Source organism: Leuciscus leuciscus (assembly GCF_965113295.1).
Source record: "Leuciscus leuciscus genome assembly, chromosome: 5".
NCBI classification, from domain to species: Eukaryota; Metazoa; Chordata; class Actinopteri; order Cypriniformes; family Leuciscidae; genus Leuciscus; species Leuciscus leuciscus.
The window spans coordinates 31,681,594-31,708,331 of NC_138729.1; the positions used below are offsets into that span (position 1 = coordinate 31,681,594).

At 36.6% G+C, this 26,738-nt stretch overlaps 3 protein-coding genes across 8 annotated transcripts; 1 reads left to right on the forward strand and 2 right to left on the reverse strand.

Moving 5' to 3' along the window:
* Window positions 1–335: 335 nt before the first annotated feature.
* Window positions 336–17,745, reverse strand: usp20 (ubiquitin specific peptidase 20). Of its 4 annotated transcripts, XM_082169228.1 has the most exons (25): window positions 17,611–17,745; window positions 16,513–16,611; window positions 16,374–16,427; window positions 15,294–15,356; window positions 15,001–15,135; window positions 14,729–14,828; window positions 13,793–13,862; window positions 13,527–13,640; window positions 13,290–13,368; window positions 12,226–12,667; window positions 10,902–11,048; window positions 10,685–10,797; window positions 9,272–9,444; window positions 8,751–8,845; window positions 8,578–8,611; window positions 8,385–8,430; window positions 8,119–8,299; window positions 7,831–7,957; window positions 5,520–5,689; window positions 3,929–4,010; window positions 3,538–3,646; window positions 2,812–2,914; window positions 1,139–1,173; window positions 618–686; window positions 367–505 (listed from the first exon to the last, which is right to left on the reverse strand). In XM_082169228.1, exons 2-24 carry the CDS (start codon window positions 16,591–16,593, stop codon window positions 648–650), a joined length of 2,592 nt encoding a protein of 863 aa, XP_082025354.1. In that variant the 5' UTR covers window positions 16,594–16,611; window positions 17,611–17,745; the 3' UTR covers window positions 367–505; window positions 618–647. The 4 variants fall into 4 exon arrangements, with proteins under 4 accessions (XP_082025353.1, XP_082025352.1, XP_082025354.1 ...); XM_082169227.1 differs by lacking the exon at window positions 1,139–1,173 and having other exon boundaries at window positions 336–505; window positions 14,729–14,813; XM_082169226.1 differs by lacking the exon at window positions 1,139–1,173 and having other exon boundaries at window positions 336–505.
* A 313-nt stretch (window positions 17,746–18,058) lies between these two features.
* cUnh9orf78 (chromosome Un C9orf78 homolog) lies at window positions 18,059–21,208 on the forward strand. Its single transcript, XM_082169276.1, has 9 exons — window positions 18,059–18,242; window positions 18,433–18,492; window positions 18,706–18,757; window positions 18,881–18,951; window positions 19,043–19,120; window positions 19,253–19,450; window positions 19,589–19,725; window positions 20,570–20,671; window positions 20,772–21,208. Exons 1-9 carry the CDS (start codon window positions 18,163–18,165, stop codon window positions 20,864–20,866), a joined length of 873 nt encoding a protein of 290 aa, XP_082025402.1. The 5' UTR covers window positions 18,059–18,162; the 3' UTR covers window positions 20,867–21,208.
* Window positions 21,209–21,280: 72 nt separating this feature from the next.
* On the reverse strand, window positions 21,281–25,986 carry med22 (mediator complex subunit 22). 3 transcript variants are annotated; one of them, XM_082169277.1, is made up of 5 exons: window positions 25,884–25,981; window positions 24,890–25,050; window positions 24,720–24,800; window positions 23,808–24,016; window positions 21,281–21,972 (listed from the first exon to the last, which is right to left on the reverse strand). In XM_082169277.1, exons 2-5 carry the CDS (start codon window positions 25,010–25,012, stop codon window positions 21,801–21,803), a joined length of 585 nt encoding a protein of 194 aa, XP_082025403.1. In that variant the 5' UTR covers window positions 25,013–25,050; window positions 25,884–25,981; the 3' UTR covers window positions 21,281–21,800. The 3 variants fall into 3 exon arrangements, with proteins under 3 accessions (XP_082025403.1, XP_082025404.1, XP_082025405.1); XM_082169278.1 differs by having other exon boundaries at window positions 24,890–25,061; window positions 25,884–25,977; XM_082169279.1 differs by lacking the exon at window positions 21,281–21,972 and having other exon boundaries at window positions 22,451–24,016; window positions 25,884–25,986.
* Between the last annotated feature and the right edge of the window lie 752 nt (window positions 25,987–26,738).

Genomic DNA, 26,738 nt, shown 5'->3' on the forward strand with positions numbered 1-26,738 from the left:
ATGTGATTAATCAGCCTGTCTGGATCATACCAGTCTGTACCATATGCTGACGAATGTCTGGAATTAATGATGCTTGAGCTTTTCTCAGAACTAACTTCACTTTCACATAAAGAGGGTTTATAAAGGGTTTACACAGGTTCCACAGAAGAGTAGGTATAGTTCAATAACTACAGATATATTCTACAAAATCAATAATAAAAACTAAAAAAGTGTCAAAATACTTTTATTAATTTTAAACAATATATCACTTTTAACCAATTTAATGCTTCTTGGCCCAATCTTATTGGCCCAAACATACATACAAGTGTGGCTTAGTGTTCAAATTGTTTTTTGAGGTCACTCTTACCATTTCAGAGGGCTCTGGTCTCTGCCTCTATCTTCCTCTCACCATGCGTGTCAGTGTCTGGGGGGCTGATGGTTTGCCGCACTGCAATTTCTGGCCCACCGCCATAAATACTTAACAAGTACTGCCACGTTTCTTCAGATATCTGCCCGTAGTCTGCTCCTGCAAACCAAACCGTAGATAATGAACTATATACAAAGACACACATATGCGAGTCAGACAAAGTTTTGACATAAGATGAGTCACAGACATGTCAATTTTTGGACAGGAATACCCTGTTTAAGCTGGATATGTCCGCCTTTCATTACTGCAATCTTGCTGTTGTCAATGGGGCCGGGCGGCTCTAAACCATCAGAGAGAGAGAGAGAGAGAGAGAGAGAGAGAGAGAGAGAGAGAGAGAGAGAGAGAGAGAGAGAGAGAGAGAGAGAGAGAGAGAGAGAGAGAGAGAGAGAGAGAGAGAGAGAGAGAGGGAGGAAAAGAATAATGACCTTTACAGTGCATAGGCAAACATTCCCTTGAAAATACAGAGGGTGGTCTTGGCCGAGCTGACAAGAAATCCCGCCATTGGTTGAGTCAATGTTGGAAAGTCAGGCTGGTCGGAACACTCAGACAAACAGAGGGATGTTTTGAATGTGTTTCAGAGCCACAGTGTTTAAAAATTTTAGGGAGAACTATAACATCAGATAAAAATTACACACATCACCTAATGTAACATGGACTTTTGGAATGTATTTTACACAAAGTCTTAAAGGGATAGTTCCCCCAAAAATGAAAATTCTGTCATCATTTACTCACTCTCATGTCATTCAACTTGTATGCATTTCTTTCTTCTGTGGAACACAAGAAAAAGATAAAGAAGATATTTTGAAAAATGTCTGTTTTTTGTCCATATAATGAAAATGACTTATTTTGTGTAAAGAAAAAAAGAAAGTCATACAGGTTTGTAACAGCATGACAACAAATTTGAGGTAAACTATCCCTTTAAAGTCAGCATTAATTGGAAAATGCAATGGAATTTTCTTCCCTTGTGACGTAAATGCAAATAAAAGGGCACCTTGAGCAAGAAAAAAATAATAATTGGGACTTCATTTTGTCTATCGGGAATTGACTGGATTGTTGCCATTTGCTAATTGCTGCGATTGTTTCATGTGAGAGACAAATTGCTGGAGGGGAGGAATTGAAACTTGTCAGGCCATTGGACAACCTTATTGCCAAGTCCTTGTGCTGGTTTACACGTCAACAGAGAAGAGATGTCATTGTAAGGGGAAGGGGACGTTAATGTTTTTGATTAAAGATTATGAGGACATGTGAAAAAAAAAAAAAAGAATGATGTGCATGGATAAATTACTTTTATTGAATACTGCAATTTTTCATTAAAAATAATAAGAATAAGAATTGGCCATGTTGATTTCATAGTGACCATAGTGACTAGTGGTGCAACTGATCACTAAACTCACGGTTTAGATCATATTACAGTTTTTGAGTCACGGATCGTATCATTTTGCAGATCAGCAAAAAAAAAAAAAATATATATATATATATATATATTTGGGGGGTGGGGTAGGTGTAATGTAACTTTCCTTTTGATAATTTTTTTACAAATAAATACAATATAACAAAGTTACAAATAAAGTAAGGTCTAACAGTAGTATTCAGGTACAGAAATGTAATCATTAAATGTAAATTAACACTATAGTGTTCACTGTATAAATTAAATATAGATTAATCTTTGTTTCAGATGTGTTTTGTTGTTTGTTTAACATTAATGACATAGACATCAGTAGATTTTTTTAGGCTGCTGTCACTTTAAGACCTAATGACCGGATCCAATATAATGATACACATCTGATTTCTTCCTCAACTGTTTATATTCACTTCAGACATAACCGACTGTGTTTACGAGAATACTTGCCAAGACGGGTATTTTAACATCATTTTGTGAGTATGTTTCCGTTCAAGCGCAAGGAGACGTGAAAGAGGAATCAATTCTGTGTTTGCACGTGGTCTACAATGCGGCTCTCTCTGTGTGTGCACGCTTTGGGTGCGTGATGCTGTACGCTCAGAAAACAGTGCATGATCAAGTTTTCTTTCGCCTCTTCTCTGAATGGTTTAAATCACTTGAATGTGTAAACTGTCAAGAAAAAAACACATGCAAATGATAAACTTTCAGTCTATGATGGTTAAACTTAGCAAATAATCCACGAATCACATGCATGCCTTACCGTGAGGCCTGGTCCGTATGGATCACGGATTAACTGTGATCCATTGCACCCCTATTAGTGACTGTTTTAATACAAATATAATGCTTAAAAATAGCTGTGCAATATAAACAGACACTTAAATTCCTCCCTCAGGTCAGTGAACTAAATGCCACAGATTTACATTATTATTCATTTTGCTAAAAAAATAAAAATAATTATAATAAAATAAGCAGTACCACATGTTTGTGAGTTTGCATAAGAGTGTACCGTTGTCTTTGCCCTTGACAAAGTTCTCCCATTCTCTGAACCACTGCATGCTGATACACAGGATAACTGTAGGTGCTTCTTCAGCCTGAAACTCTTTATTTAACTATAGACAGACAGAGAAAAAAAGAAACAGAGAGGGATATGACCACTATCAACTTCAAACTCCCTCTAAACAATCTGAGTGTTTCTGTACTCTTTAGCATAACAGTTATAACTGCATTTAATATTGATGTGCCCCTTTAAAAACTGTTCAGTTTCAAACATGACATCCACATTTTTCCAAAGCTTCAAAACATGTCTGTTTCAAAGCTGTTGATGCACCTGATAAGATGCTGCACTCCTGATAAGATTCCAGTACAGGTCACATCCTTGATCTGTTCAGTATGCAGTCTGTTTTTCATCAGTTCTCTGGCTTTACGAGCAGCAAACACTTCCAAGAACATTATGCTCCTTCCAAGAGGAGTTTCCGCACTACGTTACCTAAAATGCTGTTTATCTAAGTGGATAACCTAGAAGAACAGTATTCAAATGCACTCCCTCCTATCTGTGATTCACAGTGAGTGTTGTGGTGAAGGACAGCATCTCATTGTTTACTTTTAAGTGGGCTACAATAGTTGGCAACATATTAAACCCGCAAGAGCAAACTAATTTGTCTGTACATGAACGGCACTTATTTTCGCAAACATTAGAGAACTTTTATCTGTCTGTGTGAAGTCATTTTTTCACCTTGATGAAGGTGTCTATCTCCAGCTTCCGACGTTTGGCTAAGGTCTCGATCTCTACTTGGCAGATGGCACACACATATAAGTGATTCACGGCTGGGCCTCCCCCAAACCTGTGAAAGGCATGAAGAAATGTTCAAAGTATGGCCAGTGAAAAGCACAAACACATAACTCAACAATGTTTACATTGCACTGCTGGTGTAGTTCTTTAAACATGACATCAGATGCCTCGAACCGACAGAACGCGATACACATCTTGTGAGTTCAGGGTTGGACTGAGGTTTTGTTGACTTCAACAGATTAAAAGCTCAAAAATAATCCATGTTCCACTGAGGTGATAAATGTCCTGAGGACTTCCTAAAGGTCAAAAATGTGCATTGCTATGCATGACTCACCTGTTGTAGAGATATTCCCACACATTTTGAGGAAGGATCACGACCAGATCGTCCACATAATGGTACTTAGTAGGAGGGATTCCTGTATAAAATCATACCTGAATTAAGTTTTTACTGCTACAGCAAGTGAAAAAGATTCCAAAATATCTACCAATGTGCAAACCATAGTGGGGCATATACTGGGTTGAAAATGAGCTATTTGCGAAAAGTGCCAATAGGGGGTAAAATGAGTAAAATAAAAAAATAAAAAAATAAAAAAGGTGATTAATTATAGGATTATTTTTGCTATAAACTGTATCACTTGTTGTAATATACTTTCTACGTGAAATGTTGTCTCTCATAAAAACATTTACACGGCTAGATTCGGTGGCTTAATGCAATTAATAGTTCACATATGAGTCATCACATGGAGCTCTAGAAGAGGAAAATAAATAAAAACTTCAGGCCATCCCAGATAAACTTTGGTGGTCATTTTTCCACTGAGGAAAAAGTTGTAAGAAGATGTGCGAGTTGTGACAGCCACACGAGTCTTTACATGCAGACAGAAGAGAAGAAAATACAACTTTTTTTTTTGTTATACAAATTTTAAGACTGTATGTCACTTATGTCAAGCAAAAAAACAAAAAACAAAACTGTGAGGGTCAGATAGGGGTGTGTGATTATGTATTGTCTACGTTAATCTCATAATTGTTGTTTTAATGATGCGTGAGCTAACACTGTTGAGTATGTCACTCATTATGCAAAAACCGAACAAAATCGTGCCTTGAGTGTGCATGCTTTCACTGTGTGATGTAGCCTGTCAGAATGCAGTTAAATTGTCAACAAAAATAGTCTAAAACAAAGCCTACCTGAGCAGAACCATTGCTTGTCTCTGAGAACAAGACAGTGGTGTTTCGTCATCGTACAAATTTTCAGTGTTGAATGAATCATTAAAGTGAATCATATGGATTCACCATTTTGAACAAATCCTTTAAAATAATGCAATAATTCAATGGCTCACCCATTAAGCCAGCAACTTACTGCTACCTACTGGCGGTATTTATTTCATATTTAAAGTATCATTTCATTTTTTAAACCATTTCATAACTCAAAATGTTATTTTTAAAATATTACCCTCGCAATTGTAATTTCGGTGTAAATGCATTTATGAGCTGCATTAAACAGAAAAAAACTTCTAAATGCCACAAAATATTGAGATCATTTTTTGTCAATATCACACACCCCTAGGGTCTAGCAATTTAAACAATCTATTATGTGGCAGTTTACAAACTGCAGCCACAAACCACATACTGTAGCCGGTAAATCCATTTACCCACCCACTAAAGTCAATTTCTCACATTCAGCTCTTCATACTTACACAGTAATCACAGTACAGAGAAGAAAATGTGTGCTTTCATTAGTGCAGCAAACTTTATGACAGAGTAAAGCTCAGAAGTGCCCCCTGGCACCCCCTAAACTCTTCTGAACCTATGGTCTGACAAAACCTTGATGTAGGTAAATTAATATTACAGTCATGTAACTCATTCAACCTAAATTGGTCCAGTTTGGATAGGTTTTAGATATATACGACAGTATTTGTGTGTGATTATACCTCCATGCTGACAGAGGAAAGTGTGGTTGGCGATGGGTCCAGGCTCAGTGAATGTGTTGAACTTGTTGAGCCATTCTCTGGAAATGTAGAACTGAAGCAGACTGGGCTCCTTTAAATTAGCCAGTGCAACAATCTTCTGTCTCTCTCTCACAGATTCTTCACTGCTCTTCCTAAAAGAAAATTAATATGAAATTACAACCATTTAAAAGTGCACTCAGCACTATATGTCCCAATAGTATTGGATTTTATTCTGATATCTATTGGCATGGAACCTAATGAACTTAGCATACATTGTTTTAGTCATTTAAAAATTTTTTTTTACTTCTATTCATTTAATTATATGTAAAACAGTTGCAGAGTAACATAAGTAGCGACAGATCTTTTCTTACGTATCGTGACGTACATACAAGTGAAACAGATTCTCACAAAAATGTAGGCCAGGGACTTGGTTCTATCCATCCGTTGTTGATTGGATGGAGGCAGATCTAAATGTAAGCCTGTGATTGTAAGAAAAGGGGTGGGTTTATGCGGACTAAATGATAAGTCTGGCATACAGTCAGGTCCATATATTTGGACACAGGCACAATTTTTGTTATTTTAGCTATTTGCCAAAACATATTCAAGTTACAGTTATTTAATGAATGGGCTTAATGTGCACACTCTCAGCTTTAATTTGAGGGTATTCGCGTCACCCCTTTTCAAGGGGCCACAAGTAATTAGACAATTGACTCAAAAGCGGTTTCATGGACAGGTGTGGGCTATTCCTTCATTATTTCTTCATTGCTTAAGCAGGAGTTGATTCTAAGTGTACGTTTACATGACAACGATGCGCTTAAAACGGGGACGTTTTTCTTTTGAGTTTTCGGCGTACAGACGAACGGATCCCCCATTTACACGGATCCGCGAAAACGACTAAAAACCTATATTCTGCTGCCCGGCCATTAGATGGCGATGAAACACTATAGACTGAACACGTAATACATGTGCATGACGTCATTGTCTTCAGAGATTCGCATTTTAGGCTGGATCCCAAATGGCACACTTCATGTGGACTCGTGGTCTCATGGCCTTAAATTGAGCGTGCTTGGCAAGTGTATGAGTCCGTAGGGTGTCCCATTCGGCATTTTAGCGCTCAGAAGTGTGCTCGCGAGTGCCGCCTTTGAGCCCTTGATGCGGACTTCGGCGAAGCCCGCACTGTCGCACCCTCCACACGAGTTACCGATCATTGCGAACGCCCGATCAGATAAATGAGGGGAGGAGTTTCGTGGCTGTTTGGCTTTCGGTGGCATGATGTCATCAAGCCTGTCCCAAAATACACTCTCGCTTGCCCTCGTGGACTCAAGGCTAGTGCCCCTTAGGTCTGCACTTCCTGACGTTACCAAGTGTGAACTCGAAGGAGGTCCACAAGGCCAGAGTGTGCCATTTGGGATCCAGCCTTTGTTGTTTACACAGAGACCGTTTTCAAAAACGTGCAGTTTGAAACCAGTTTCCAGCCACCCAAAATGCTGCTGATGTGTAAACGAACGGCCAAAATGCATAAAAAGTTTTACGTTTTTAGTTGAAAATGGTGTTGTGTAAACAGCCCCTAAGTGTGGCATTTGTATTTGGATGTAGCTCTCCATGCAAGTGAAACAGGCCATCATTAGGCTGTTTCAAAAACCAAACAAACCTATAAGAGAGATAGCAGGAACATTAGGATTGGCCAACAGTTTGTTACATTCTGAGAGAGAAAAAAGAATGCACTGGTGAGCCCAGCAACATAAAAAGGTGATGTCCATGGGTTCCAGACTTCAGGCAGTCATTTCCTGCAAACGATTCTCAACAAAATATAAAAAAATTACAATTTATTTATGATTATTTGTCCAATTACATTTGAGCCTTTGAAAATAGAGGGACTGTGTATAAAAACGGTGGCAATTCCTAAACGTTTCACATGATATTTTTGTTCAGATATTAAATCTAAAAGTCTGCACTTCAATTTCATCTTGATAGTTTTATGTTAATTCTATTCTGTGGCATACAGAGCCAAAATGATGAAAATTGTGTCGGTATCCAAATATATATGGACCTAACTGTACATCACCAGAGAGAAGTCTGCCGTTTGACTGGAAGATTGAGTTATAACATTTTGATAAAAAATTATGAGGTCCAAAAATTTTTTTTTAATGAAATATGCAAGGATGAATCATAAACAATAAGGTGCGTAAAAAAAGGGTGAGTTTTCATTTCAAGCCAACTTTAATAAGAAAAACATTACTGTGTGCTCTTTAAACAAACATTACAAAATCAATAAAATAGCACAAAAAAGTACCTGTAGAAAAGGACATATGCTTCAGCATTCTGCACTACTGTCTCGTGCACTTCTGTTACATACTGATCATCAAACTCGTACCACTGTCCATTGATCACATTCTGACAGTACGCTATGTAGTGACCACCTGTTCAACAGGGGGAAAAAACTTTTATTTCACTCAAATAATTCAGACAAAATAATATATTTTTTCTCATCTGGGAAAAGCGCCAGCAATTAACAAATACCAGGCCATTTATCAAAACCTCAAAACGCTATATTTCGCAATATTACACAGAAGTAACTTACTCCCAGCAGTTCCGTGATGACAGATGACAGACAGCAGGTCGTAGGTAGTAATCTGCGACGGGCTCTCCTTAGCCAAGAAGGGCTTGAGATCCAAACCCTCCAATGGAAATGACACATGACTATTTATCTTGAACGAGTACATGACTTCATGCCTGAAACGCTTCAGGTGAACGCACAATATCTGCAAAGGAGATCACACATAAACAAACAAACTAGGAATACAAGTTGTATTGAAAAGAGCAGATCGAAATGGAGGGGGTACTTACTTCTGGTAGACGCAGAACTTTACAATATTTCACACCATTTCTCAATCTGGGAAGCAGGTAGAGTAAATTAGCATGTTTCTAAACAAGTAAACCTAACAGCTACAGTATGGTTTTGGCTGTAAAACCATAATCACTATTTAGATTAGATTACATTTTAGCCTTTTTATATATATATATATATAAGAAATCTTACTTTTTACATCGTTCACAGCTGTACATGTTGTCTCCTGTTTGGCGGAAAGAAAAAAACATCAAACAAGGGTTTCCAAACAACACAACATTGTGGAAAGTGAATATTATTATTTTTACCCTTTGCTGTCACATTCATAATTCCACATTCATAAATGTCAAACATGGTGTGCTTACCTTTCAGCTCATCAGCAGCAAAGAAGGCTGCCAGGCAGTCCTCCAGCGTTACCATTGGACCCCAAAACCAACTGGGAATACAAGACACTACAAACCTGCAAAAAAAACCACACAGATTAGAATCTTAAAAAAATTTTTTTGCAAGGTTTCAACAAAAATACTGAGCAGCACAACAATTTTAAACACCAATAATAATAAAAAGGTCTTGAGCACCAAATCAGCATATTAGAATGATTTCTAAAGGATCATGTGATCATGACTGGAGTAATGGCATCTAAAAATTCAGCTGTCATCACAGGAATAAATTACAATTAAAAAATATATGAAATTAGATAAGAGTTATTTTAAATTGTAATAATATTTCACATTGACTTTTTACTGTATATTTGTTCAAATAAAATATGCAGCCTTGGTAAGCATAAGAGACTTCTTCCAGTCTTAGAGACTTCAAACTTTTGGACTGTAGTGCAATACATTTTTCCATTAGTTAATTCTCAGCCTCAACCAAACTCTCACTATACCTTCTTATAGAATCCATGATGTAGGAGATCCAGCCTTGTGCCGCATAGGCATCCGTGCAGACACCAGCTTTAACTGGAGCGCTCTGGTGGATAGAGGAATGGAGTTTGGCCAAATCTTCTTTACCCGGAATAGGCAAAGACAGGTCCTGAAAGGTCTCCACAGTTGTCGAAACCTACAAAGGCAGATATTTTCTTTAAAACATTGCTATTTCTGCAGTCTTACACATACTATACCGTTGAAATATATCCTTCTACAGTTACATAACATTTGGTTTATGTGATATGAACACAGTCTGTTTTGTGCAGCTATGAATTGCTGAATTCTTCTAGATAGAATGACCTGTAGTGAAAGTGGAGGACCTCAGAAACCACATGGTGCATCACTGACTTCCCTGCAGTACACTGTAGGTTTGATCATAACCGATTTGTTCATTTTGAACAACTCTTTAAATTGACTCGGGAACGAGTTGCCTCAGAGAGTGATTTGTTCATTTTGTGTTGACCGCACATGCGCAACATCCTATTGGTTCTGTACAGGAAACAGAAATGATTAGTTAGGTTAGTCATTTATTCTTTGGTCACATGACGTGACAGCCGTATTCGATAAAGAAATGAGTTAATACTTCCCAAACTTCCTTACAAACATGAGCGTAGTCAGTTTTTTTCCTCTTACAGTTAATGCTGCGTTTCTGGTCTCAAATTGTACTTTCTTATTTCTTACAATTTATAAATTTGTGAATTTCTGTTATGATGTTTCTTTTCCATAACATTGAATGTGGTAAAGAGCTGGTTAATGCTTTAAACGTTATCTTTACCGGATGATGGGTAAAATCACTTTGATAAAGCAAAGATACCTACATATAATAACAACATACAGTTACGACTCAAACTCGAAGACTCGAGAGGTAAACTAATCATTACCTCAGCTTCTGGGCTGTCACGGGATGAACGAACGACTTGAATCTGAAGACTAGAGAGGTGAACTAATAAATTCTGTTTCCGGTAGACTGCACAGCTCAGCTTATGGGGATGCGATGTGACAAAAAAACAAACGACTTAGATCGGGAGGTGAGGTAAACTAACTGAATGCTTTGCCTGAAGACCCAGCTAACCAATAAATTAATTATTTTCTGTTTCTCAGAATTTGGTAGAATTATAGTTTTTTTTTTATAGTAGATGTGTTGGGGTATTTGCCCAATAACATGCAACATTTTAATTATATTCTGCTGAAATTAACAAAATGAATTGAAAAAAAGGTTCATTCATTTTGATGAAAGAGATTCAAAGATCCAAGTCAGTAAAATGATCCGAACTTCCCATCACTACTGTAGTGGTATATTTTTAAGTGTAATGAATGTGATTTGATGCTTGGTGCCCTCTAGAGACAGAAAAACTCCTTGCATCCTTCCTCACCCGGTCACATGTCAAACACTGAACCAGACTCAGAATGGATCCGTCAAAGGTATCTGAAATAACACTGCGGAAACAGGACTGCTTCTTCTTCTTGGTGCTTAGGAGCATCTGAGCTACAAGACAAACAAACATAATGGTTATTTAGTGTAAAGCAAAATCCAACTTTACACAAAAAAAAATATGATATGCTGTATTTGTCTATATGAGAGAAGCAAACCTTTCTTGAAAGTATAAGTGGGTCCAGTTCTGAGGGGGCTGGATCTTGGTGGGCTGCTGGAGAGTCTGGAGTGAAGCTCCTGCAAACTGTGAGCGGGGCTAGAAGGATGAGAGGATGGACAGTGCATGGAAGCTTCATTATCAGGTTCTGCAAGAAAAAGAGGGATCAGGAAGTGAAAAGATTTATGTTTTCACATCCAAACACTTCATGAACTCTGTTAACATACTCTCTACTGTTTAAAAGTTTGGAGTCAGTAAAAAGAGAAATTAATACTTTTATGCAGCTTAAATGCTTCAATTTATCAAAAGTGACAATAGTTTTTGTCTTTTGCAAGACTTAAGACTTTTGCATTTTTCCAAAAGAATTCGAAAAATATGATCATGGTTTCCACAAAAATATTAACCAGCACAACTGTTTATACATAGATAATAATAAGAAATGTTTGTCGAGCATCAAATCAGCATATTATACTCATTTCTGAAGGATCATGTGACACTGAAGACTGGAGTAATGACTGATGAAAATGTAGCTTTGTCGGAATACATCTAAACAGTTCTTTAAAAACATAATAGCATTTCTTAGTATTACTGTTTTTGCTGTATTTTTGATCAAAGTGAACTCTTTCAAAAACACAAAAACATTAGTTGTCCCCAAACTTTTGTTAGTGTAAGGTCACGTTCACACAGCAGCAGAATACGCTTGTCAGTCCTGTATTTAAGTCCTTAATACGGTTATGTTCACAACCGCATTCTTTTACCGAACTCACACCCATACATTTTCAGGACTCACAACTGCATTCTTGGAAAAACCTGTGCTGTGTGTGAACGGAACCGGACTGGACAACAAGTTATCCCTCACATCAAAGAGCCGCTCTGCGCTTCACAAATGTTTGTCTACTGTGTGTTACGGGTTTTCATGAGTGGTTTCGGTAGCTTACAGCGATGCAGATGTGAGCTGTGTGTGATCTGAGGGTTTTAGATCCAGTCACTGTTCTCCAGTGGAGCTGCTCGTATCAGTTTTGTGTTGTACGTGCGACTCAAATTCCCCGCTCTCCATCCAGATATAAAAGCTGCTGTCAGTTAATGAAGATTTGACGGGTGAACTCGCGGCTCGATGGAACTCTTGTCGTGTTAGAAGTGATAAGACTTTTCAGTTTTATGGACGTTGCCATCTTTAATATTACTTTGGTCACTGTCATTATGGTTACTGGTAAGAGAATACAGGCTTGACTCACGTTGCACATTCATACAGAAAGTATCTGAGACGCTACTGTAAGTAAATGTTGTGGGCAATCCCAAAAACTAAGATTATAAGAACATCATACCTGTATTTCCTGATGTCGGCACAGTTGTGGTTGTAGTGGTTGTAGTGGTTGCCTCTGTTTCTCTCTCTGCCTGTCCCTCTTGTGCGGCCGTATCCACATCTGCATCCTCATCCATTTCCCGTGTCCTTTCTTCTCCTCTTCTCTCCTTCAGCCTCTCTTTCTCCGAGATCCCTCCGTTTCCTCTCACTCCAACGCACTCATCTTGGATGAGCAGCTCTGCTTCTCCTCCTGCCCTCTCCACATCTCCTTTCTCGCTTCCTGATCCAGAGTCACACGACAGGAACTCATCCTCAGAGGGGCTTCGGTCTCCATCGACATGGTTAAGGTTGTCAAAGTTGTGATCAGGGTCGACATCTGAGATCGCAATGCTGCAGTCGGTCAAAGGCTCCTTCAGCTCCTCATGAAGCTGGTCCATCAGACATCGCAAAAACTCCTGAGTGTCCTAAAAACACAGAAGCAAGAAGTGTGTACTTTATGGGGCTTATATGAGAAACACAACTACCGTCTTGAAAAGTTGCATAGTAATCTTCATATTTACATTTATGCATTTGGCAGACGCTTTTATCCAAAGTGACTTACATTTCATTTCAAGGTACACATTTACATTCTTATCAGTTCTTGCTTTCCCTGGGAATCGAACCAATGACCTTGGCGTTGCAAGCGCCAACACTCTACTGTTTGAGCTATAGGAAAGCGTTGTTACTGTTGATTAAAACTAAACTATTGTTAATTGAAATAAAGCTCAAATTAAATCAAATAAAAATATTAGGAAAAACTTAAAATATTAGGAAAAACGTAAACTTATAAATATTAAACGAAAATTAGCAACTTGGCAAATTACTCATATAAAATAAGTTGAAGTTGACGTACTAAAATTACTGAAGTAAAAATAAAATATAAATATTTATAAACTCAATATAAATGACAAAAGCACATAAAAAAATTACTAGAATAAACAAAAATTGCAATGAAAACTGAAAATAAAAAATAAAGCCAATTCAATAAACGAATAATTACTGTATAATATTATATAAATAATACTAAAATAACACTGCTTTATATACCTGTTGAGCGTAGCCACGAAACATGGGGTTCACCAGTTTGATTCCATGAAACAGACTAGTGGGAACAACATAGCTTGGCCTAGACAGAAAGCAAAAGAAAGTACAGAAGAGGGAAAAAGAAAACCAACAGAGAACGGTATGGTTCAGATAATTAGGACCAAGCTCAATAGATTAAAATTAGGCTTGCTAGAACTGGCCAGATCTAGTTTAGCGGTTTGGCAAGTCAGTGTTTGTTACCGTTTCTTGTGCCAGAGCTCAGAGATAAGCTTCTGAAAGCTTTTACACAACGCCGGCTTCTTATCCGTACGCACCAACCCACTGCAATCCAGGAAAAACTGAGTCAAAGGAGGACTGAAGAGAAAAATAAAAATAAACAGGAAAACCATCGTCAATTTAAGGGGCATGATGCACAGAACTGAAAAACAAATCAGTTGAATCAGTCACGCTTCCAATCTGTGCTGTCTGAATAATGCCTATTTATGCTGCACACGTTGTGAGCTCACCAGTTGGACAGGGCCTGCAGTGCAGCGTTCATGTAACAGGAGTTCCCAATGTTCTTCATCCCTGTGAGACCTGAGATAGAATAAAGAGTATTAAGCATAACGAGTAATGCAAACACCAGCCTACAACTTTGCTAAATATTGCTTTTGGAAATGACAGATGACCCTCAAATTTTGCAGTGTGGAATAGAATCTTAGTCATTACACATAATCAATGACAATGAGATTCAATTTAATTCAGGCTATGTACTTCCATATTTTCATATTTAAAAAACAGAAAAGGAAATTGACTGGTTATTCGTTCATTATTGAATCCGCACATTTAAGCTGTTGTATAAACAGGGCAAGATAGTCACATCTGTTAGTAAACACAAATGTAGAAGTTTATATAAAAGGTCATCAATAAGATTTTTTTTTATAATATCAATAATAAGAATTAATACTTTTATTTAGCAAGAATGCATTAAATTGATCAAATGACAGTAAAATGTTTTATATTTTACAAAAAATATATATTTAAAATAAATGCTGTTCTTTTTATCTTTCTATTTATCAAAGAATCCTGACAAAAGGTATCACAGTTTCCACAAAAATACTAAGTTTTCAACAAATTGAGCAGCAAATCAACGTATTAGAATGATTTCTGAAGACTGGAGAAATGGCAGCTAAAATTCCAGCTCTTTTAAAATATATATATAAAAAAGAGAAAACAGGTATTTTGAACTGTAATAATATTTCAAAATATTACGATTCTTACTGTTTATTTAATCACATAAAAGACTTTCAAAAACATTTAAAAATCATACTGATCTCAAACTTTTGAATGGTAGTGCATGTGTCCCCATCAATGCCTAGGTGGGTGTCCTCGCCATTTATCATTTATTAGAGGATTTGAAATGCCATGCAATATGTACTAGCTTCCTGTCTACATGATTATACCTCTAGGTTTAAGCTCATCCTCCTCAGATTCTGAGCCTTCCTCATCCGCCACTGCGATAGGAACCGCCTTCAGTGGGTGATATGTCTGGGGAAGATGATCCTTAAAAATGAGTGAATTGTGTATTTTGTGTTGTACATGTATTTTATAAATTCTAAGTGAGATCTTCAGACTGATATTAATAATGCAGAAACAGGAAGTACCATCTTAATCATGTTTATACAATCTTAAACAGCAGAAAGTGTAGATTTCTTAAATATTCGGATGAATTTACCTGTTCATGTGGTTTGCAGCAGTGAGCTAATGATATAGGAGTAACAGGTTTTGGTTCCAGAAACACCTCCCTCTCACAGACATAACACCACACCCTGAATGTGGTCAAGTTTACTGTCAGATTGTGTTTTCTGGCCTGGAAAAAGGTAAAAAGAAGATGCACACATGTACAAAAGAACAAAAAAATCAGATATGGATGATACCTAGATAGAAATCGAATGAATGCTTATGCTTAGATAGAAAGAAAGTGTGCACAAAATATTTAAATGATTAAGCAAACTGTAAGAAAGTCACCTGCGCGTGTATAGTACTGTGATCAGAATATGATTCTCCGCAGCCTACATAGGGACAGTCACACTGTGGGCAAAACAGGACAAAGAGATTAATGATTTTCAAGAAATATATAATTTACTTTGAAGTCGACATGAAACAGAAGTTGCAATAGTCTTTTGTTTCTTTTTGTGACGAATATCTGAGTGAAACTGCCTCTCAAAAAAGAAAAATGCAGGGCGGGACTTGATTTTGTCCATCGGTAATTGATTGGACCGTTGTTGTTTGCTAATGCTGCAATCAAATATGAGTTACAGGTTGTCCTGTTTAGATCAAGAGAAAACAACTTGCTATGCCGAGATCATGAGAAAACAAGAAGGAAAAAATAATAATGCATGGCCTCTTAGGGCTTCCGTAGTATGCCGCTGCCCCAATTCAAGAAGAATCTTACCACCATTAAGACATATGAATGAACTTGGACAGAAAACTTTCTTGTCTGCCATACCATTCCCAACACAGCCCGTTTTGAGTGTCTTTGATCAGAGAGGGCCAACAACAGCCAATCACAACAGGGGGACATTGTTAATGTAATACAAACAGCCAATCAAACTAAAAGTTCCAGAGAAGGCCAGCCGCCAATAGCATTGTTAACACAAAGGTTTGGAAAACTGATTTGTGTGCACAATCATATTTTTTTGTGCTTGAGTTTGGGATTTGGGATATCTTTAAGTTTTCATTTTACGTGCGAGCTTTTTCACAGTGCTCACACTGCTGTAATTCACTTGTGTCCTGGTGTTCATGCACTTGCTCTGTTTTGTCCATCATTTAAAGCCATAATCAGAGAAGAGAAGAAATGTTGTTGCAAGAGAAAGGGAAGTTATTTTGATTAAAGATTATGAGGGCACATGAATTAAAAAAATAATAATGTGCACGGTTAAATAAGATACTGAAATATTCCATTAAAAATATGAACTGTGAATATTTGATTTCATGCTGATTTTAAAGACATGTTCTGGGCCTAATCTTAAAGATTGCATTCATAAATCTTTCTACATGCTTAAAGTATATTGTGCTTGTATGTTTGCTAAAGAAAAGGCTCCTTACCTGTAGACATGCCCAGAGGTTTGGTCCACCTACCCCACATGACTGACACGTGCCCTTGAGTAAAAATAACATAATAAAATTCAATACACAGCACTCATAATACATTTAAGACCTAAACATCAGCAAAAGCAATTCTAACCTTTGATTTCTGAATAAGTTCCTCCTTAGTTACTTCACCAATAAAGTCCAAGTGAGGACAAAGATCCCCGCTGTCAGTCATCTTGATTTTGACGTCACTCTATTACAAAGCACAAAGAATTGAATTGAACTCTGCACAGCATCAATACAATAAACAGCTGTGAAGTTGTGGGGTTAAAGTACACCCCCAAAAAGGAATTAAATCATCTATTTAGCCTCAAATTGTTTTTGACTTTCTAACTTATGTGGTAAACAAAAAGAAATACTAAGTCAGTCACCATTCACATTTATTCTATACACACACACGCACACACTCACAAAAGATTCTGCCAAACATCTCAATTTGTTTTCTACAGAAGAAAGAAAAATAAACAAGTTTGGAAAAATATGAGGGCGAGAAAATTATGACAATTAAATTGTTTGTTGAACTGTCCCTTTAACCTTCTAAAATAAACTTACACTCATCGGTGTGAAAGAGAAAATATGCCATCATTGAATACATTATTTTAAATAATAATTATAGAAGAAAACAGGAATAAAACTGATACTGATTTCTAGTACATCTGCTTAATATGAGATGGCAATGTGAGTCGGTGCCTGAAACTCTCATGACTGAGGAGCCCAAAACTGCTGTTTCATGCGCCTAGCACGACTGAATGATGAATTCATCGCATATCACTCCATCCATTGTTACAGTGGGGAAAATGCACAATAATACATTAAACAAATAATCTGTAAATCTGCTTTTCGCAAGAAAAGTAGCTTTAACTTATCCGCAGAGAAACTGAAGAACAATAATAATATGAACCAGAGTCTATTCATCTTATTAGAAAAAATCATCTCAAAACATACGTTACGGATACTTACTTTCTGCGGCTTCGGTAATTATCTTGTTCTTCAACACAATACAATTCCACTAAATGTCATCGTCAACCACTCAAAAGCTGTTTTACATCACACGATCTTGCAGAATAAACAGGCCATATTTCCACTCGGGCTGCAAGACACTTTTCATACGCTCAGTCGACATGATATTATCCTGACAAATAAACAGTGACACTTCGCTTTAACCGAAGGAAAGATAAAAACAGTTATTTACCTGTCAGACATAAACAAAAATAACACTCATAGATGATCATTTTAGGCCAATCTGTGGTGTTTGTAACAGAGGTGGGTAACAGTGCACTAAACAGCATCCATACTGAATATAGCAATAGTGTGCGTCACAGCTTTGACCAGAGCCAATGAATGCTTTCAGCTCTTTCATCTGATCAAAAACTATTTTTTATTTACTTACACTATTAAAATGTACATACTACTTGTTTGGGCTGTTCCTGTTTTTAATTGTTTGTGTTATTGTTTTTACTTCGGGTTTTTTTCTTTCTTTTTTTTTCCAATTCATAAAAGTAGCTGATCTTCAACCAGTCCCTTTATCCTCCACAGTCGCTTTACTCCGTTAAACGGTTATATGGAAAACGGATGAGCTGATCTTAGATCAGCTGTTAATACAGTAATTGTGACGTCAGCGGAAGTTTCGGGAAATGTGGAGAAAGAGGTCCGTCACTATATACAGACCGCCGACGTTGCGTACTGGCGTGTGAAGGGGTAAAATAAACATTAAATATATAGATTTAAATAGTTCTTTGAAATCATGCCACCGGGTAAGAATTTTAGGAGGAAGAAAGAGGATTCATCCGACGAGGAAGACGATGAGACGAAAGCCGTTGTCAGGTAACGTTAGATAGGTTTATCACATTCAGGCCAAATACACTAAATTTTGCCATAAAATAGATCAACCGAACAACAGAAAAGCATTTATTCACGTGTCAGAATTATCCAGATGTTACATGCAGATGCCTTTTTATAAACAATATATAATGTAAATATGTTTAAATTTGTTACATTTAAATTTGTTTCCAAGGTCCAAACTGGATGAAGCCAGGGAGCTTCAAAGTCTTCGAAAAAGGCAGCATGGAGTGAGGTTGGTCAAGATGATTGTCTACTCAATCTTAAACGTTTGCACAAGTCTTATTTTTGTAACGTACAGTGTTTAATTTTTCATTTCTATTATATATATATATATATTTTTTATATATATACAAAATCATTTTCAATTATGCTCAATTATTATCGGAATAATACATTTCATGTACTTTTCTACTTTTTCATTCTACTTTTCATTCTATTCCTCCAGTATTGCAACGTTACTTGTAGGAGAGAAGCTTCCTTTGGATGCTGAGCTTGAGGTATGTTCTTTTTTTTCTCTGATTTTAATCAAACTACATTTTGTTGTACAATGAATGTCTTGTAGTGTTTAAGTTTGTGTATCTAATAACTAATGAACAAATAATTTATGTTTTGTGCGTTAGGACGACCCATTTAAACTGAAGACGGGAGGTGTTGTTGACATGAAGAAAGTTAAAGACAGAAACCGAGACATGTAAGTGTTACGATATCATGTTTGCTTTTCATTTAAAGTTGATGTTTTTGTATTTTACAACTTAAATAATTAACTTTTCCTCCACTATTAGGACAGCTGATGAAAACGACCTGAATCTTGGTACATCCTTTTCTGCAGAGACTAACAGACGAGATGAAGATGCAGACATGTAAGTTTGGTGCAGACAATGTGTGTGGGCAAAACATCTGCATTCAAGTTTCTGCATGATGGTCTTTCTTCACTGGTGTTTTTGCCTCAGTTTGTTTATATCTTCTCTCTCCTTGTATGTGATTTCATTCAGGATGAAGTACATTGAGACTGAGTTAAAGAAAAAGAAAGGCATGGTGGAGGCAGAGGTGCAGAAGGTGAAGGTGAAGAATCCAGAGGACCTCCTGTACGAGCTTCCAGAGAGCATCCGTGTCAATTCTGCCAAAAAGACCGAAGAGATGTTGTCCAATCAGATGCTGAGTGGAATTCCAGAGGTGGACCTGGGGATAGAGTAAGTAAAGACCAAAACTAATTCAGACATTTTCCATTGATCGCTTCAGATATTTTTCTCTGTAGTCTGGCTAATTAGACCTACCTAGTTATGGATGCCAACTCCAAAACCCTCTCTCTTTTTTTCAATCCTTTTAAGTGCGAAGATAAAGAACATCATCAGCACAGAAGATGCCAAAGCAAAGCTGCTTGCTGAGCAGAGGAATAAGAAGAAAGACAACGGGACCTCCTTTGTTCCCACTAACATTGCTGTGAATTACGTCCAGCATAATCGCTGTAAGTGTACACACATACTACCGTTCCTTCAAAAGTTGGGGGTCAGTAAGATTGTAATGTTTTTGAAGTCTCTTATGTTCACCAAATACTGTAAAACAGTACTGTGAAATATTATTACAATTTAAAATAGCTCTTTTCTATTTTAATCATTTAAAATGTAACTTATTTCTGTGATTTTCAGCAACCATTACTCGTCTTCAGTGTCACATGATCCTTCAGAAATCATTGTTGATTTGCTGCGCTAGAAACTTTTCTTATTAGCAATGTTGACCGCAGTTGTGCTACTTAATTTTTTATATATATTTTTTCCAGGATTCCTATATGAATCGAAATTACAAAACATTTTATTTTAAATACAGGGTGGGCCATTTATATGGATACACCGTGGTGGCATGGGAGTGGTTGGTGATATTGAGGTCCTGTTTGTGGCACATTAGTATATGTCATGGTCACCACCCATCTTGAGGAGTTTGCCCCCTCACATGTACTGGTGCCACAAACGGGACTTTGGTGTCACCAGCCATTCCCATGTTGTTGCGGTGTATCCATATAAATGGCCCACCCTGTAGAATTGTTTGTAACAACTGTATTTGTCCTTCAATAAATAATTATACAATTATTTCTTTACATAAACCAATTTACTGTATCAGTAAGCCTATGTGTATTTTATATTCAGAAGTATTGTTTTGTCCATCACATCAAGATTGAGTTAACAGTTTTATGAATTACAGCTTCATCTATGCCTAATGTTTAAACATGTAGATTACTAACTAGGAATATTTGAAACATTTCCTGTCCTTCCCTAAAGGAGAAATGTTAAGTCATTTTCTGTTCTTCTCTCAAGTCTATCACGAGGATGTGAACGCTCCCCAGAGAAGAGCTCACAGAGAAGAGCCCAAAGCCAGGCCGCTACGAGTAGGAGACACTGAGAATCCGGCACCTGAGCGTAAGATCAGGATTACAACCTATTTTGCTTAATTGACAGATTGAATTGCATTTAATGAATTTATGTTGATGGTTTTTTTTTCTTTTCTTTTTTTCTCCAGCCTCACCACCCAACTTCCGCAAGAGACCGAATAACGAGAAAGCCACAGATGACTACCACTATGAGAAATTCAAGAAGATGAACCGACGATACTAATCCTCCACCTTTGTTATAGTCAACTAGATGTACACTTTTTTTCCTCTCTGTAAACTGAGTGATGTAAATATTTTGTTACCGGTAAAAATTTCCCCATAGCTTACAATCAAACATTTTACAATAAAACTTTCCCCAAAACATTGATCGTTTTTGCAAACTTTTTAAAAGTAGAACATTTTGGTTTAATAGTTATATACTGTGCAATGCTAATGATATGTGTTTCAGTCTGTTTCAACAAAATTGCTTGATCACTATATTAATTAAACCTCATTTTTTAGTATTAAAAATTATTTTTATTCTACAGAATTTACCAATGAAATAAAAGTAAAATTTTAATCTCTATTACAGTTTTTGCTTGGAAGTCTTGTAACAACCTAAAATGGAAAGATCACCCTGAGGTATCACACCAATACAATTTATATATATATATATAAATTATAATTATGTGTGTATGATTAAAATAACAAAGAACACTTCCTTAGCAGTTATGAAGAGCATTACAGCATGTTTACAAAGAAGTCTTATTTTCTATTAGCATAAAAAACACCACTTCCATTAAACAAGTTTAATTACAGAATCATTTTAATTCTACTTTTTTCTTGCAGAACAATAATGAAAATAATGTATAGAATAGTTGCATTATTACTCAAACTAAAGCCATTAAATGTAACCAATAAACAGATAGAAAGAAAAACACTTTATTATACCACTGTTACCCAGAACTAAGTTACCCAGCTTCAATACTGAAATACTATTTATAAGAAATGTTCTCAGTATTAATTCAGTGTCATTTTTGCAGAAAAAAAAATCTCATCAATTCAAGTAGTTCTCTAGATTTGTAGTCTACAGCTGGAGGTTTTAGATGGGGCTTATTTAGATGGAAAGTTTCTTGGCTGTGTAATCTAACTGGTCCATGAAGGAAGCCGCCAGTATTTCACGACTGCTCACTAGTGCTGCTGCCGTGCATGGACTCCTGGGTCCCCAAATGGTCTGAATCCTCTGGGTTGGCATGTGAAAGGTCAGAGGTCGTCTCGGGGGACCCCCAACTGTCCCGCCGATGAAAGGCCTCACAAAGTGGCAACTCAACACCATCCCACTGTCCACAGCTAGAAACGTTATACACACACGTTACACACAAGCACACAAACTAGCATTTCTACTGTCCACTTCTGCCTAAAAACACACTCAGTAAACAATTAGGAGTATATATGAATAATGAACATTCGTAAAGGACACATACACAGACAAACTCACAAAACATGAAAGAACTGGGAAAGGAAGCCCAAGCAGGGAAAGGAAGTTGTGAAAAGCATTATTCAGGATTGCCACTAACTTATTGATTGGAAACGTGTGGTCACATGCTGTCCTTTGAGTTTTGGTCTGTCAGATCACATTACTCTTCTGTTTGCTGTGTTTCTGTGCATTGAACAGATGTGTGTAGAGTTTAATAATAGAATTGCTTAATAGATGAAAAGCGAAAGGCTGTAAGCAGTAGAGAATTTAGACTATGAATTCAACAGACAGAGGCAGAACATAAATTCCAAATCGGAGACGAGCAAATAATAGATCGGACACTAAATGTGCTCTCGTTTCTATCTGGTTTATTTATGGAATTTAAAATGGTTTGTGGAAAAACTGACAAATAATCTGATACATTTTAAACAGGCACTTATGTGACCAACACTGTTTCTACTAAATACGTCACCACAAAGAAACATAGTATAGTGCGATTTTAAACCACTGAGGAAAACAAATGCTTTTTAAAATGATAAATATTACATTTTAAAATTGACATATGCCACTGAAAGCTAAAATATTTTGCCAGTTGCACAATATTCAATTAATTTAACAGAAAAAAAAAGGCATTTATGAATTCTCAGGAAAACAAAAACAAATTGTTTCTTGATCTTAACCATTTTCTTCCAGTAAGCAAATTAATATGATTCTTTAAAAGTAATTTATACAATACTTACAGCACCCGATATTCTTTTTTTTTTTTTATTCTAAAGTCTGTCAAATCAAATATCAAATGACATTCAAATTAAAAAATATTTCAATTATGAAATAATTTCCATTATAACCCAAAGAAATGTTCTCTTCACATATAACTATTAATGGTTACAATGTTTGCGCTTCAAAGACAGCTTAAATGTATTTAAAATCTTTAAATAGCAATAAAGATCCAGATTTATCCTATACTAATCTCTATAAAAAATGTATCTGACCAGCACCATTAATAAAAGTAAATACACATCCTGATTCCTGATTGCAAAATGAAGTAAATCTTCGAAAACATAATTGATTAAGGCACCCAGAGGGGAAATATTTACATGCACTTATATATGTATAACAGAAGGGGTTCTTGTACAAAACCAGTTATATGGAAAGTGCTTTATAATGTCTTTGGTGTGACTGCAATATGGATGGATATGACAATATGGATATATGGATTTTACTATATTAGAAGCATAGCAGAAACAGATATGATAATGTCTGGCTTGTTATAAACATGACAAGTGGAATAAAACCCAAAGGTCTACAGTATCTAAATTGTAAGTGAGTCTTTACTACATGACTGAGGTGTGTGAGAGGAGAATACACTCTTTCATTAGCTATAGGCTTACCTGCAAGAACGAACACTCTTATTAAGGCACAATGGTATGATATGAATGTGTGTATGTGTATGGAGGACCAAACTAGCAAGATGTAATAAAACAAATACGGCAAACCAACAAGGTTAGCGCATATTATAAAATGATCAATGGTTGGAGCCAATAATTGGTTGTGCAAGTAAATAAAAAAATATCTTTATAGACATATTAATGCCTGGCTCCATAAATCACCCTGTGTTATGTTCTTATGATGTACATATGCATCACGTTTGTAAGCAATGGAAGGCAGCGGTAACTGCACACGTTTGGGATCACTGGTCTATTTGTACCTGGAGGAGTAATACTCTTCCTCGAGCTCATACAGGTCGATGGCAATCTCATCACGCAGGGAGATGAGCTTCTTGTCGCACTCTTCCTGCAGCGTGCGCAGCTGCTGGTTGCGGAGACTGATGGCCTCGTTGACAGAGGGGAAGTCATTTAGGATGAGGAACTGCTTCAGGTCCGAGACAAGCTTCATGAGAGACTCTCCTGCACGTACCTAAAACACAAACACATTGAAGGTATAGTACACACAAAAAGAAAAATTCTGTTTTCAATTACTCACCCTCATGTTATCACAAACCCATGAAACTTTCATTCAACTTCAGAACACAAAATGAAGATATTTTTAATGAAATCTGAGAGATTTATGTCCCTTCATTTAAAGTCTAGTCGCTTCAAAATGTAAAGGGATAGTAAAATAAATCCATATGAATCGAGCGGTTTAATCCAAGTCTTCTGAAGAGACACGTTCGCTTTATATGACGAACAGATTTAATTTAGGCTTTTATTCACATATAAACATTGATCAGCGAACGCACATACAGCAAATCAAATATGGTATACGGAAACTTGACACGCAAGAACCAATGATTTTTCTTCTCGCGTGTAACGACTGAGATTCTGTTTACCATAATGTGAGTGCCCTATGTATATATCTGCTGATATATGTTTTACAATCTCTTTATGAACGTTTTGAAACGTCAAAGTTTTGGGCGATTAGACTTTCAATGGAGGGACAGAAATCTCACAGATTATTTTTTTTAAATCCTTATTTGTGTTTGAAGATGAACAAAAATCTTATGGATTTGGAATGACGCAAGCGTGAGTAATTGATGAAAGAATTTTCATTTTGGGGTAAACTGTCCTTTTAAATGTGTTAACTGGTATCTGAGGTGTCTGTTTATCACTGTAGATCTTACAATGTTGGCGGCTCGCACATGCATTTCATAGTGGTCCTGCTCAGCTTGTGTCGCCCTGAAAACCTGAGTCTCATCTTCCACCTGATCGATGGGATAACCAGATTATTGTTTTGGAGTTAAATCATATCAATATGAATGTCATCCAGCACAATGCATGCATGCTAACATACCTTGGCAGTTTTGATTATTTCTGTAAAATTGTCTAGAATTGACCTGATGTCATCTTTAAGTCTCTTGTTGTAGTTCTGCAGTAGAGTCTCTTTGCTTTGCGGGAGGACTCTCTGTGAGGTCATCTCTGCACTTTTCGGGTCACTCTCTACTTAGTAAGGATCTGAAACAAAACTTTATTAGAATTGCAATTAATTTTCACACAAACCGCTACTAAGCACATATAATAAACAGGCATTATTGCATTTTATATGAAATTGTGCTCTCAAAAATTATGAAAAAAAATCTAAAGTATGTTCTAATTTTTAACCCTTAATAATACTGGTTATTACATGTTTAATACAGTTTATACTGTATAGCTTAGTCGTTAGTAATATCCCTATGTAGTCTGTTTTTTAAACAGTAAATGTAAAAACAGACTACATAGGGATATTACTAACGACTTCATACTGTACAGTCTTGTAAATCCTGGTTTAACGTTCTTATCTGCATAATTAAGATGAACAAATAGCCTATGTATGTGCTCGTGATGGCGACGCAACTTCATTTAATAACAGCTCGTCCATCTGTGAAAATGTATTTCTGGCTATTTTAAGAAACACATAAAAGTGGAGCCAAGAGTACTGTCTCTATTCTTCAACACTGTTAACGTTAGATTAATGCGAATGTCTCCATTCGAGATTTATTTTGTTTCACTCAAACGCTATAACTTAACAGCGCGTAAATATTTCTGCGACTGTACATCTCGCATTAATAATTAATGAGTTAAGAACAGTGTAGGTTATGGTTCTCAATCCTGGTCCTGGGGACACACAGCTCTGCACAGTTTGTATGTCTCCCTCATTTAACACACCTGATTCAGATCATCACCTCGTTAGGAAAGAGCTCTGAACTGAACTGGGTGTGTCAGATAAAGGAGACATATAAAATGTGCAGAGCTGTGGGTCCCTAGGACCAGGATTGAGAACAGCTTAAATATATAAAATCGCTACTTACACCGGCAAGCATTCTTCTAATATCGCTTTCTTCTTCTTTTGGTGTTTTATTGCGGTTGGCAAACCAGCTTATGGTGCATAGTCCGCCACCTACTGAGATGGAGAGTGAGGCAATAATATCAAAGGAAAAATAATCATATTTAAAGAGGGGGGGAAAGAAGAAAATCTACCTATATTCTATTATATAACTTTGTTATTATCAGGAAACTTATAAGAGCTTTATAACCTTTATAAGAACTGTTTAGCACATTCAGATCATTTTAATTCCTCTTTTAATTGGAGTCTTTCAGTTTCATACGCCCTACAGTTAATCCGCACATAATCTACTGTTTCTGGAAGTCCACAATAATTACACTGACCGGATTTGTGTTTTTTTTTATATCGCTTCAAATAAACATGAGCTTTTGTTCTGTCGCGTACAGATGATGTCATTACCAATTGTCGCGGTAGTTATATTTCCCACAATCCTCTTCTTCTTCCTTTCCGTCTGAACCAACATGGTGAGTGTCGGATGGTTTTGACTTGGAAGCCTACACTTCTTAAAATCCTTAAGCATCCTATTTTGTAGGGTGTTGTAGGACTCATAGTAAATCGGTTATGGAAAATAAAGCACCAGCGCTTGCTCTCTGAACGAGAATTGTGATCATTTTAAGTATGTAGATGAAGAATTATGAGAACTTCTATAAGGTGTAGTGTCCGCTTTATGTCAGCAAGACGACTCGAGATGTGGCGCATTTAGACCGTAAGCATTTAATTGTCCGCAGTTTTAAAACGGTTAAAACATATATTTTATTAATAACATGTTTATTATTACGAGTAATTCAATAATGGACGCTTAACTCTAATGCTAATATGT